Genomic DNA, 14,064 nt, shown 5'->3' with positions numbered 1-14,064 from the left:
AATTTACATCCGTTATGTTGAAGGCTTGACAGCCATCAGTCAGTGTTGACAAGATGTTGATATGCATGGCAGCACACGTATTGCTGATTAGGGTGATCAATGCGTAAAATGTGTTATGCAATAATTTAATTGACAACATCTACTAAACGTTACGGATAAAGTGCGAACTTTGTGGATGTGTAGGAAGTTAGGGCGTTATTTCAAACTTACTAGCAAACGTATTGTGATGTTTATTGTTTATTTAATGTATAAAATGTAGATTAATACGCCACACCATTGTTCTGCGCATGTCTGATTGCTCGGTGTTTTCGAGAATGCGCATGCGCAAATAACACAAGCGCGACGTATTTAGAAAATAAACATATTAGTTGGTATTTGCTGTGCTGTGGTGTGGTCCCTAACCCTAAACATCCCTTAAATAACTATACATTTGATGTGTTTTTCTAGTACCTCCAAGTGGCCAAAAAACTGAAAGGGAAACAGCATCGTGCATAATGTCACATCCCACTCCGTCACCCTTTCAGACGCTTCGAGCTGTTTTTGTGTACTTGTGAAGACTTAACTGCTTTGTTTTTTCGTCTTATCTACATTTTGCAATTTGCAACCTCAGTTCACCCCTTCTCAGTCTATCCTGGCTGTTAAAGAAAAACAAGTGTTTATGTTAAGTTGTTTTACATGTGAATCTGGCACATGCGTTTTTATTATAAGCGATTAAAATGTCAAGGTACTACATTTGTATCATATTATTGTACAATTGAATCCAACTAACGTTAGAATGTGCTTGATGAAACATACTTTATTCTCAATTCCTATTTATGCCACTTTTCATCACTTTGCTTCTTGACTATTTTTGTTATGAAACTGTGAATTTACAGATATCTTTGTAAAATTACATGAGATCTTCGTTTGCAAATGAATCTGGATAAAAGCAAAATGACATCATGTAAATCTATCGACAGCATGTTTTCTTCTTAATCTGGAGTTTTAGGAAATACCCTATAATCAATGCCCGAGCAGAACAAAATGAGACGACCAATGTAAAACACATTTCCTGCACCCCATCAAATCCCATCCATCCGCTCTTTTAAGATAAATATCTGGAAGTTGCGACACGAAGTAGAAGTACAGTACAAGAGATCAATTCAGCTGATTGGCTGACAGACATGCTCAGCCTCCCAAAGCCCCCAATAGAAACGCTCTGATGTATTCCCTTATGAAATCGTTATAAATGTGACACTTGCCCTGAAGTATTTCCCAGAAAGTGTCGGTAACTGCAGGGTTGAGAGAGACGGGGTTTGCTGGGAAAAAACGTTGCACTTGTAAAGCAGAAGTCAGAGCTTCTCTGTCACTCAAAGGTAAGAGAGATCATGTGTTATGTGACTTTCAATACTGTTTGTATGAGGTTGAAATAATAATAACTTTAGTTAAGTTTCTATTCAACATTATGTTTTAATGAATATGCCTACTGTGTTTTATATAAATGAACAGCAAATATTTGATCTCCATCGTGTCGGAATCCAGATTTGTCTATATATAACTAGTTATATGATCCTTTTTTTCGTTTGTTTTGGGATGCCTCCAGCTCTGATCACTGTGTTGTAAAAGTGTCATGCGTTTTAAAGAAGTGTTAAAGTGATACAGAACAAAGACGGTGTAAATCTATGAGTTTCTTCCGGTTAAATGTCACACATTTACATACGTTGAACCTTTGACCCCGGTGTTGCTGTGCCACGTGCTACGCTTTGAGATGCAAAATATATTTCTATATAAATGTATTCCTGTATAGATTCACATGCAGATCTTCTAAAACAAACGCATTCTCTTTCTTTGACAGATCTAAGAGCCCCATCCACACCACCCGTTTCCTTTCATCTTTCAGCTTTCCTAAGCCTTGCAGTCATGGCACCGACTCTGGCCACAGCGTTTGCCCGGCGCTGGTGGATGGCAGTGACAGCCATCATCGAAAACCTGCTCTTCTCTGCCGTTCTGTTGGGCTGGGGCTCCTTGCTCATCATGCTGAAGTCTGAGGGCTTCTATTCGTACCTCTGCACAGATCCAGGTAAGACATAACCAATGTTTTAATAGCCTGATGTGAAAGCAAACCTTTTATAAATTCCACAAATGAGTTTTCATTGTAAAAACCACTGACGTATGGTTGTTTAAGCCGTTCATGCATGGATATCAATGGATATGAACATCTGTATAGGTTACAGTGGGCACTAGTGTAGGGGACTTGTAGGGGTTGATTTGCAACTATGCCATGAAAATTGCATTAGACTGTATTAATATGAAGGATTATCCATAAAATTAATGGATAATGTACTGGCAGAAAATGACCGGTTTATTTAGCCGTTTTGATAGTTGTCTACTGTAGTGACTTCTATGCGTGGAAGAACTACCCCTTAAAATAATCGGATCTAAAGAATGTACTTAAAGTAAGAACTTATTTACTCTTAAAAAATACCAAACAGCAGAACCTAAGAGGAAAGCACTTGTAAGAAACTTGTATTTAAACTTGTTCGTATTGTACACTATACACTGTAATCTATCACTGACAGTAGGGTTTTATATGGCGTAACTGATCTCCAGCAAAACACTTTTGTGCTCACCTTCTCTAAGGAGGAGGAATCTTCCCCCAGGAGCCCCATGACCACAGACACTTTCCAGAAATTCCATTAAATCAGCTTTTAAACACAGTGCCGTGGCTTTGTATAAAACACAGGAATGTGAAGGAGTTTTCCATTGCGAATCAAACGAAACCTTAAAATGAGACGCCTAATGATGGTTTGATGTAAATGAATATCTTTATGATCTGCTTCTATCAGAGAGTTAAAGGCCCATATCTACTGATTAGTTCAGGATTGATTAACTGTTAACTGTCTATTGTTTAAGTTGCGTGTCACAATAAAGGACACATTGGCTTCTGATGCCCTTTAATCACTGTCTTGTTCTCTCTTGGGCAATTGGACTTGATTTAATAGAGCATTCAGGGCTGTTTGATGACAAAAGCTGGTTTGAAATTCCCAGACAACAAGAAGGAGGTGCGATAAGGGGGTAGATGAGAAAAGAAGTTGTTTGTGAGGGAAACTGTAGGAGTCCTATCATTTAGGCCGATCTACTTCTGGGCGGAGTGGTAGACATACAAGTCTGTCTGTGTGCTTTTTTTTAGAATAGTGCCACAGTTCCTGTTTTCTGGCATGCTCAGCTGATCGATCAAACTTTTGGTCTTGTCACGTTATTATGACGTAGATCTGTCTCAGCGAAAATTTTTGCTGCACAAGACGCCACTAAAAAAGCTGAAGTATGCAGCAGCTGGAATGTGTCATCTCAAAGTCCACAGAAAAGAATCAAAGGTCCAAGACAATGCCATCGAGTCAGCATTTACATTGCGGGAAAGAGGTATGACGCGTAGCATGTGAGGACACTTGTGGTTCATTGCGCAGCAAAACGTAGAGCTCCATCAGCAATGTTAGATTTCAAACAACAAGTTCTTATCATGCTTCTAACTCTCTCAGCAGAAATGGGGTTAGGAACATTGTGTATTGTGTGTGTGTGTGTGTGTGTCTCATTCAATTTACTATGTCCCTTAAGTCTGGCCAACAAACAAATGGCTGTGAATTAAAAAAACAATCCTTCCTTTGTGCTAATACATTAACAGTTGTTTAAAAGTTACAGATCATTTATACACCCTCTTGTCATTTCAAGCATGTATTTCTTTCTTGTGCAGAACAAAAAAGAAGATATTTTGAAGCTTGTCTGTGACCAAAAACCATTAGGTACTCATGACTTATATTGTATGCGCACAGAAACCAATTGGTTCTCATGTTTATGTTACCAACATTCTTCAAAATATCTTCTTTTGTGTTCTGCAGAAGAAAGTCACAGATGTTTGAAATGACGAGAGAGTGAGTAAATGATGACAAACTTTAAATTTTTAGGTGAACTATCCCTTAAAACATATCCTGTTTGGGCAAATTTATTTTCATGTTGCTTCGAGAAAGCTACTCCCGGCAATCGACCAGGATCGATCAGGAAACATATTTAAAAGACTATATGATATCCATTTAAATAACTTTTTATCACTTTTTATTATAGTAAAGTTAACTAATAATCTTCTCCACTGATGAATGTTCAGGTTTATTCGGTTCATCTGACTTATCAGTCTTCGAAACGCACATACCCTTCCAACCTCTTTTTTCGCTGAGCACATGTGACTGCTATCTCTCAGGGTGTGTACTGACATTTTTAATCAGTGTTGCATAGTTAGCCGACAGTTAGCCCACCTATGTGGCAAGCACCATTGGGGGATCTCCTGACACCCCTAGTGCCCACATGGGAACATCATCTCCGCAGCCAGCACCTCATCAAAATAGATTTTCGTCTAAGGTCGACACTGCCCCTCATGTGCCTTGTGACAGTCCACAACTGGGTGTAAAAAAACTCAGAACATTCTGCAACCTCTTCCTTTGTGGCCCATGAAGGGAGACACGTTTATCAGCAGAATTACTCTATTGAATCACAGTTATACTTTCCAACATCCATCATTTCACTGGCTGTCCCAAGATTTGGAAAAAATAGGCCTTAAATTGATCAACCTTAGCATAAGATCAAGTCAGAAAATTCATTGTCCAATGTGTCACCTTATTTATAGAGAGAAATTAGCTGTGACCTGGCTCAGTGTCAGATAATTTATATGTGTGTGTGTGTATGGGGAGATAATGTGACAAATTTCTGTACAACAGTCCAAAAGGACGATTATAAAACAAGCAATAAAACAAGATAAAGCAACAGCGAATGTGTGCTTTCTCCATCCTACCAAATCATTTCCAGGCTATATCTCGTCTTTATTGAGACAACCTAATGGTGTTTCCAAATTCCCAGCATTTTACTGCCGGCTGAAGGTCTGTGTCATACACTTTGTACAGTAGCTGCACATGTTGCTGAGAAGACCAACATAATCCAGGATTAATTCCAATCAGATCCAACTGGTTTACGCTGGTCGGGTGTTGACGTAACAGCAAAGCCGTGCAAAACATCATGGCTGGGAACCTGCTGTACAGTATGCTGGTTTTTCCAGCACTACGAAAGAAAGAAAATAACAGTCAAACAGTCTCTACTTTTATGTACACATGAAATTGTCAGACAGTTCTGAATGGTCTAAATGGTCGAACCTGCATAAATCCATTGACCGGTTCACCCATGGCGTGTTGACAAAAGTGTAGAGCGTGTTTTGAGAAATCTCAGTTGTGAACTTCATGGAACTTTCAGGAGGTATAGAAGTCGAGAAATTTGGTGTACACGTGATTGGACAGCAACCAGAGTTACAAGTATTTGATGCTTACGTCACAGATGGGCTCACATATGGACCATATGACCAATTCGTCCAGCATCTCTCCTTTCCCTCGGTTTTTACACAAACATATCAGTTTTCTCACTTATCTCCCGGTTTAGCTGAAATGTTAACCTTGTGAGTGGTACAACCACGATGTGTTAGATATCTGTGCATTTTTACAGATAAATCCTACTGGAAGATCTACTGTCGATTTATTTTTAATTGTCTAAAATTACAGCTTAAATATACGTTGTTCAACACAAACTGATTTTGCGATCACTCTCTTTCTTTGTCTCCTTCTCCTTTTTTCTCGAAGGCAACAGCTCGATGACAAATCTCTCATTGCCATCTGTGCCTTCGTCGCATTCCAATGATGCAGAATTGGAATTTGACGATTTTAAGAACTATGATGGAGTGGAGGTGGTCCCTCTGAACCATCCTGAGGACCACCTAAGGATGAACGGCTGGCTGATCTGTAAGGAACAAGATGAGATGCTCAATATGGCTTTCACCGTTGGCTCTTTTCTCCTCAGTGCTATCACGCTCCCTCTTGGGATTGTTATGGACAAATACGGCCCACGCAAACTTCGTCTGCTTGGCAGGTAGATATCGTACATACGCTTACATGGCATGGGCCCTGGTTTATAAATATTTATAAAGTAGTGAGGCATTAGGTGTTGACCTTCTGAACAATGTTTTTTATTTTCCAGTTTCTGCTTTTCTCTGTCTTGCCTCATGATCGCTTATGGAGCCAGCAATCCAAATGGTACTTGGAACATCATATATTGTGTTTAGTGTGTACATGCAGTGCTTAACAAATTTATTAGACCACATGTCATAATTATTGAGACGAGAACCATATTTTAGAAATCTTTCAAACTTAAAATGTTTGGGTAACACTTCATTATAGTGGGCAATTCTCACTATTAATAAGGTGTTATTAGCATGTCTATTATTGGCATATTGGATGTTTTAATAGTACTTATAGAGCACATATTCTGCATGACCATATTCTCCATCCCTAATGCTACCAATAATATCTAAAAATAACAACTACAGTAGTCAACATTTGAAGTGGATCAAAAAAGTGAATCAATGTTGTCCTAAAACAAGAATGGGTATTGTTCACGTTTTAGGACAACTATGGCAAACCTTTTTGATCCACTTCAAACGTTGACTACTGTACCTTAATAACTGTTATTAAGCAACAAGTTAAGAGTTTATTTGGAAAAAAGTCATAGTTAATAGCGATTATTGCCCCCTATACTAAAGTGTGACCAATGTTGGTTATTAATAACAAACTGAAACAACTAATCGTCTTTACAGTAGTGGCACATTTTTGAGTGCAACATTCAATCATTAAAACACATTTTTCTATTAAGGACTGCAAGAAAATAACTGGGCATCAGAATAAAGAAAAATAATAAAGTGCTATTTTTGCAGTTGCTTGTAAAGCACATGTAAGAATCACAACACAAACTATATTTTAGCTTTAGAAATACGACTGAGAATAAAGAGTTTACACATACTGGTGGATTAACCATTACAGAAACATAAAACAGTATTTTGGTATTCACCAATAATGTTAGTTGAGGGTAGTTGTGGCACAAACCTTACACTGGGTGGTGGTCTAATAATTTCTTAAAGGGATAGTTCACCCAAAAAAGAAACTGTCATCATTTACTCACCCTCAAATTGTTCCAACACTGTAAACAATTCTTTGTTCTGTTGAACACAAAAAATATATTTTGAAGAATGTGGAAAACTAAACAGTTCTGGGGCACCATTGACTACCATAGTAGTTTTCTTCCCTACTCTTGAAGTCAATAGTTCCCCAGAACTTTTTGCTTACAAACATTCTTCCAAATATCTTTCTTTGTGTTAAGCAGAACACTCAAATTTACACTGGTTTGGAACAACTCAAGGGTGAGTAAATGATGACAGAATTTTCATTTTTGAGTGAACTATTCCTTCAAGCACTGTGTATTTAATAAAATCGCTTTGCACCTAAGAGCGTATTTCTCTGCTTAAAATGATTAAAATATCTTTCTTTTCTAGATCTGTCCGTTCTGATCTTCATCGCTCTGACCTTCAATGGCTTCGGCGGAATGTGTATGACCTTCACTTCACTTACAGTAAGTGTGTTTTTGTGTGCAAACATACATGTGCACTTACCAGTTTTGTGTTTGGTTTCTGCCTGCCTGCGATCTTTTCATTGCATCTTATGTTCGATAAGATCTTTCTCTTTCAAATGTCTCCCAAGCGCAATACAGCAGGTTAATTATCAAACCGTCTGTCTCAGGTCTCTATTTTCCTGTCGACTTGCTTTAATGGCTATACTGGCACCATATATTAACTCCTTGTGTACAATCCAGTGTGGTGACCCAGTAAGAACAGCCCCAGGTTAGCATGCACTCAGCGTGATGCGAGGAATTATATGACCTGGCAGAACCCCTATGAAACCCCCAGGGTCCAAATCCACCCTTTCGTCACACCTGCTCATAGTTCATAGAAACATTTTGTATTCATCAGAGAATATTTTTGGGATTATGTTGATTACAATGGAAGTGTTGTGATCCAGTTCGCCATGCGGAATGGCTCACAATGTAAATGGGGTGTGGACCACAGCCCAATTGTTTTCTGAGATTGTTTTCAGACCAGTTTTATCAGAAATTCCTACTGAATCACAAATCATTGCTCTTCTGTTAAGATCCTGCTGATCACATACTTAACAACGCGCTCTTACGTAACAGGACGCTCGCTGATGCTCATCCACTTGCTGTCACAAGAACAAGGCATAACTGTGGGCATTCCCGGCCTGAGCTCCAATTAGAGTCATAAAAGAGACTCGGTTGTAGCCGGTTTAGACTGGACAGGTCCTACGTCAGTTCTTACCGGCCCAGTAACTGACAGAAAGTGAAAGAAGGACAGTATTGAAATGGATAGTGCATTTTGAGCATGGGAACTTTTCTATAGTTGATGTGATTAACTACATTTGTGGTTATTGTGCTTTGACATAAACTGTAGAAAATAGACTTTACAAATCCTTTAAAATGGACAAGCTTATATTAAAGTATCCGAAAAAAGTTCAAAATGTTAATTCTGAGATTAGAAGTTAGTACTTGAAATGAAATTGATTTTAAATACAGTTTTCTACGTTTAGTCCTCTGTCACATCCCTTTTTTCTTCTCTCTCAAAACCATACACTGCAGTCAACTGAACAAGCTTTCACTGCTGATTCGCTGGGCTTTCATCAGCCCGTAATTGTTGCCCATTTCTCCTGGCCTACCATTTACAGAATGACTGAGATCATTGGTCTTTGTTCTTGCTAGTCAAACTGTAAATGCTCTGAACAACTACAATGAATGCACACATTTTTATGTTCATGCAATGTTCATTTTAGGGACAGTTCACCCAAAAAGGTTCTGGAGTTGTTCCAAATCTGTATAAAATGAGTGTGGAAGAATGCTTGTAACTGAACAGTTCTTGGCCACCATTGACTTCCATAGTAGGAAAAACACAAAAGAAGATATTTTGAAGAATGTCGGAAAGCAAACAGTTCTGGGACACGTTGTGTGGTACAGAACAAAGAAATGTATACACATTGGAATAACATATGGGTGAGAAAATGATGAAAGAATTTAAATGTTTGGGTAAACTGTTCCTTTAAGTGTTTTTTCATCTTTTCCCCCAACAATATGTAACCCTAAAAAATGCAACATAAAATGTTCTGTATTGTATTTCTGATGTGGTTGTAAATGATGATAATGTTTTTATAATGTAATAACATTCTAAATTGACTTTTTCCAAAACTTCAAAGCAGTTTTACACAAACATTTTAGTACGTTTTACATTTCCGTATGTCCTTATTGACCTCTTTCTTTCTCATGTTTTCTTCTAGTTGCCCAACATGTTTGGTGACCTGCGTTCCACGTTCATCGCGCTTATGATTGGCTCATACGCTTCCTCAGCTGTGACGTTTCCTGGGGTCAAGGTTTGTTAGACAAATTAAAGTTATAAAAAAAACTGAACAAAATAACACGTTATTATAATCCAACATTGTTTTTTACAAAATGTAATTGGTCGTATCACGTGTTATTTCTTTTTGTAGGTGATCTATGACCTTGGGGTGACCTTCATAATGATTCTGGTGGTCTGGGCTGCATGTTCTGGCCTCGTCTTTCTCAACTGCTTCTTTAACTGGCCACTGGAGCCTTTCCCGGGACCCGAGGACATGGACTACACGTAAGAACACACACACACACACACACACACACGCACGCACGCACACACACACACACACACACACACACACACACACACACACACACACACACACACACACTCTCTTATGTCCCATAATTCTATAATATATCATATAGCTCATGGGTTTATTTTCTGATCAAATGTATACATTCAATGCACTGTCATTGACTCTTAGGGAAAAATCTGACAATCTGAGTGTAATATTGACTTTATTTCCCAGTATCAAGATTAAGTTCAGTTGGCTGGGCTTTGACCACAAGATCACAGGGAAGCAGTTTTACAGGCAGGTGACGACTGTGGGCAAGCGTCTGAGCGTGGACAACACTCAGAAACAGAAAGAGCTCCAGGCAAAAGAAGCAAACAAACTCTGCCTGTCCACCATGGACCTGGAACTACACTGTGAGCCCAAAGAGGAGTGTAAGTGATTATAGCCAGCACAATACAAGACTTCCAAGATGCATGTGCTTCAAAGAGGCAACAGTGGGCAATATAGATGTACTATGTCTATGCCATCAAATTGGGTATTTTATTATTTAGCTACCTATCTGAAATATATTGGCAATTTGGATGATTTATCAGACAAAAGACACTCAAACACAAAAATGGTCTTGCATTCGATTAGTACAATTTGAGGGGGACATGTTGAAGAGCTCATTGGGCATGTTTTTGGCTCATTGAGTTATTTTAGCAAATGATTGTTAACTCTGTGTTTGTTTTGTTTTTGCAGCTCAGTCGTTTTTGAAGAGCATTTTCAGTCCGCTTTTTATGTTGAGTCTGGTGACCATGTGTGTAACTCAACTACGTCTCATCTTCTACATGGGAGCCATGAACAACATCTTGGAGTCCCTCAGCGGAGGAGATTTCAACACAGGTGTGTGTCTCTGATGGTAGATATTTATGTAAAGCATGGAGGCAGCAACCTCTGATGTAATATTTTAGCCTGTCACACTTTCTTTGTTAGTTCTGGTCCTCTAATCCATGGGTTTTCAAACTGGGGCCCGGGGACACCCAGGGGGCCTCCAGAAGATTCTAGGGGGTCCCCACACAAAGCAAAAACTTAGTAGAAATCTACTGAACAATATAACCGTTTAATTTTGAAGTTTTCATATGTATTTCTAAGTGTTTATCTCTTCTTTCTTGCCACATGAATACATAGAAGGATTGTTTATTTTTTATCTTTATAGTGTGTTTTTCCTCAGCTCCCATTTTACACGTATTGGGTTTTGTAAAGTAGACCTAGTACAAATACATTTGAATTATACATTTTTCTGATCAGATTTATATCCAACTCTTATTTTAGCCATTTATTTAATATGTTGTCTTCACAATATCACACTTATTATTTATTTTAAATGTTTCTTTATACAAAAAATATATTTTAGGAAGGGGTCCTCACAAAAGATTAATAGTATTTAGGGGTCCCTAGCATCGTAATGTCTGGTTGAAGGGTGTTCCAAGAGTTTTATTATGTTAGAATAACAGAACAAGATGCTTTATTGTTCAAAACTTATGTCATAACTTACATTTTTGAAAATAGCTGAAATTATACAATTATATCATGTTTTGCTGCCATTAATAACAAAGCTGCACTTTAAAGCTGCAAATTTAGATATTTTAGATTTTTGGACAGAATGTGAATATTATATGTGAACATCACATCAGCTACATTTTATTAGTAAATGTCCATTTTGCTGTCGGGTTTTGACGTAATTTTTGCTATAAATCAATACGTTTTGGCTATTTTTCAGTTGAAAGAATGGAATTGGGTAAGAATCTCCTCAAAGCAGTAAAATAGCAGTAGAACCCAGTAGAGCGTGTTTTTTCCTACAGCTTGTTATTCTAACATTTAACCTTCTCCTGTACACAGTCTGACCTCTGAGATACAATGCATATGCAAACCATTAAACTCATTAACCTGAGTAATTATTAATCAACCTCTGTTGTTATCCATTATACAGTGATATATTCTCTCCTTCTCTTTTTTTAGTAAGTCTCTACACCTCCATTTTTGGCGTGATGCAGCTCTTGTGCCTCATGACAACGCCGGTCATCGGTCAGATCATGGACTGGAAACTGAAGGAATGTGACGATGGAGACAGCAATAAGAAAGAACTCAACAAGTAGGTTAAGGATTTTGTGTCAACTAAGACCTAAATAATCATTAGAATGTAAAAATTTGAGTAAATCTTTGACATTTTCTTATGTTTAATCAACTGCCTCATTTTCCAGGGATGAACCTCAGCCCAAACGCAGAGACAGGCAAATCCAGAAAGTGACCAATGCCACACGAGCCTTCATCTTTACAAACATCCTCCTTGTCGGCTTTGGAATCACCTGCCTGATTCCTAACTTACCCCTGCAGGTGTGTGAGACGACATCAATGTAACAATGCATCAATAATGCAGGCACATACTACACTTCCATGCAGATTTTAGTACTGTATTGACTGCAAGTTGTAAAAAAAACCTTCTGCCCAGATACAAAATCGTGCACTAAAATACACTTCAGTACACTTTGTACACTTCCATGTACCTAGTTTTATTATTTCTATTCATGGAGTCTCAAAATAGCACATCTGCTAAGTGTAGTCAAGTTTATCTTAAAATGTTTTTTTAGTTCAAGTTCAGTGTGTTAAAACAGAGCACTTTAAATACATTGAAGTGTATGTTATTGCGCTTTTTTCACCTGGGTGGCAATTTGGATGTGCCTCCACAGTTGTACAGTATCTCCCCCTAGTGGCCAGATTATAAAACGACTTTTTTAGTCATGTCGGTCATACCATGAGAAGAAAATACTATTCAATATTCAATCTTATTAGGTCTATTTGCTTTTGTCATTTCATGTCATTATTATTTTTCTCCAGATGCTCTCCTTTGTTCTTCACACCATTGTCAGAGGCTTCATCCATTCGGCTATTGGTGGACTTTACGCCGCTGTGTGAGTTTATCAATATTATTTATTACACATAAATACATCATGCATGTTATCATCACATTTGTGATAACAAATTAACTTGTGATAATGTTGGGAACATGCCGGGAATGATGTACTTTTAGGAACAATGTGTTATTACACATTTACTTCACAGAGGAAAATTCAAATACAAAAACATTTTTAAAAGACGTTGACCCCAACAGAAAAGTGTCCGTATTGAGTCTTTGTAACCCGTGAATGTGTCTTTGTGTGTCTGCAGGTACCCATCATCTCAATTTGGCAGTCTGACCGGTATGCAGTCTCTGGTTAGCGCTCTGTTCGCTCTGTTGCAGCAACCTTTGTTCATGGCCATGATGGGACCATTAAATGGAGACCCACTTTGGGTAATGACACATGCACTATATATAAGAGACCTTGATGGATGAAATGTATGTTAGGCACATTCTGACCCCTCTGTTACACTGGTGTAGGTGAACGTCGGTCTGCTGGGTGTCAGTATGATGGGGTTCCTGCTACCTCTTTATCTGCTGTACTTCAGAAAGACTCTGCACAAAAAGAGGAAGGAGAAAGAAAACAATGACAAAATCTATCTGAAAATCAACGGCACAGATGTTCCAGAGGCATTCGTGTAAGAAAAGACAAATTAAGGGACAAAACAAAGATGTGATGCAGAATAAAGATGCATAGATGGAGAATATCATGAGAAACGCACAAGCAGTGATGGTAACACACTACTGTGCCTCTCTCATTTCCTCTCATCTCATTATTTAACTTACGAGTAACTAAATGGATGAAACCAGAATTGAGAGACCGAAACAGAATGAAAAGCGACATGGGAAAATTGGCGTTCTTTTTGAGGCATTTTACATTTACTTACGAGTGTTGCAAAAGTGTTAACCCTGACTGTCTCTCTACAACCTAAATATAAGAAAACACATTTCAATATATTACATATTGTTATATGATTTTTCAAGATTTGTATACACGCCTGTATGTGCGGAGGATGGCTGAAGCAGACCTGATTGGACTGTAATAGGAATGTAATGATGCCAGTTGGGTCTCCTACAAATAAACACAACTCTCATTCATTTTTTTAACCTTAACAATGGACGTCAATGTCGCAAGTCCACATATGCATATGTTAGCAAACATCATTTTGATTGGCGAGCTGATGGCTCAAATATCAGGGGAACAACTGCACTTCTAACACACGTATCCCATAAAGCCCTCATGACCCATAATTCCCTTTTCTCCGGTTAACAATACCAGTGACCGCTGACGGAAGAACTGGAGCCCTGTATATTGTGTTTGTTGTTTTGTTTAATGTATTTATTTTGTTTCTGAATCTAACAGACAGCAAGGACAATGCAACCTTACTTGCAAAAGTTAACACAGTGTTGCAGTAGTTGTTTTCTGTTTAATTTTCTAAACGGCTTTCATTTATCTTTCTTTATGGCATTACTATTATATTGAATAAAATGTGATTTTAATAACTAATTTTGCCTTCATTTATTGTAATGTATGAAAATATT

At 38.0% G+C, this 14,064-nt stretch overlaps 1 protein-coding gene across 1 annotated transcript; it reads left to right on the top strand.

Annotated features, from left to right (window-relative positions):
- Window positions 1-1,153: 1,153 nt before the first annotated feature.
- Window positions 1,154-14,029, top strand: slc43a2b (solute carrier family 43 member 2b). The gene is made up of 14 exons (XM_079448267.1): window positions 1,154-1,355; window positions 1,835-2,059; window positions 5,649-5,934; window positions 6,043-6,098; window positions 7,391-7,467; window positions 9,234-9,326; window positions 9,444-9,577; window positions 9,819-10,015; window positions 10,326-10,469; window positions 11,586-11,718; window positions 11,828-11,960; window positions 12,462-12,535; window positions 12,792-12,915; window positions 13,003-14,029. Exons 2-14 carry the CDS (start codon window positions 1,900-1,902, stop codon window positions 13,162-13,164), a joined length of 1,773 nt encoding a protein of 590 aa, XP_079304393.1. The 5' UTR covers window positions 1,154-1,355; window positions 1,835-1,899; the 3' UTR covers window positions 13,165-14,029.
- Window positions 14,030-14,064: the final 35 nt, after the last annotated feature.

This window comes from Barbatula barbatula, assembly GCF_947034865.1.
Source record: "Barbatula barbatula genome assembly, chromosome: 24".
Lineage (NCBI taxonomy): Eukaryota > Metazoa > Chordata > Actinopteri > Cypriniformes > Nemacheilidae > Barbatula > Barbatula barbatula.
The sequence above is the reverse complement of the archived record's forward strand: the minus strand, read 5'-3'. Positions and strand labels throughout refer to the sequence as shown.

What these genes read in the sequence shown, in the direction of transcription:
- slc43a2b (XM_079448267.1), top strand. Translation starts at nt 1,900, where the DNA reads ATGGCACCGACTCTGGCCACAGCGTTTGCCCGGCGCTGGTGGATGGCA. An exon ending in TGACCTTCACTTCACTTACA is followed by an intron (nt 7,468 to 9,233) that starts GTAAGTGTGTTT and finishes GTTTTCTTCTAG; the next exon opens with TTGCCCAACATGTTTGGTGA. An exon ending in CTGTGAGCCCAAAGAGGAGT is followed by an intron (nt 10,016 to 10,325) that starts GTAAGTGATTAT and finishes TTGTTTTTGCAG; the next exon opens with CTCAGTCGTTTTTGAAGAGC.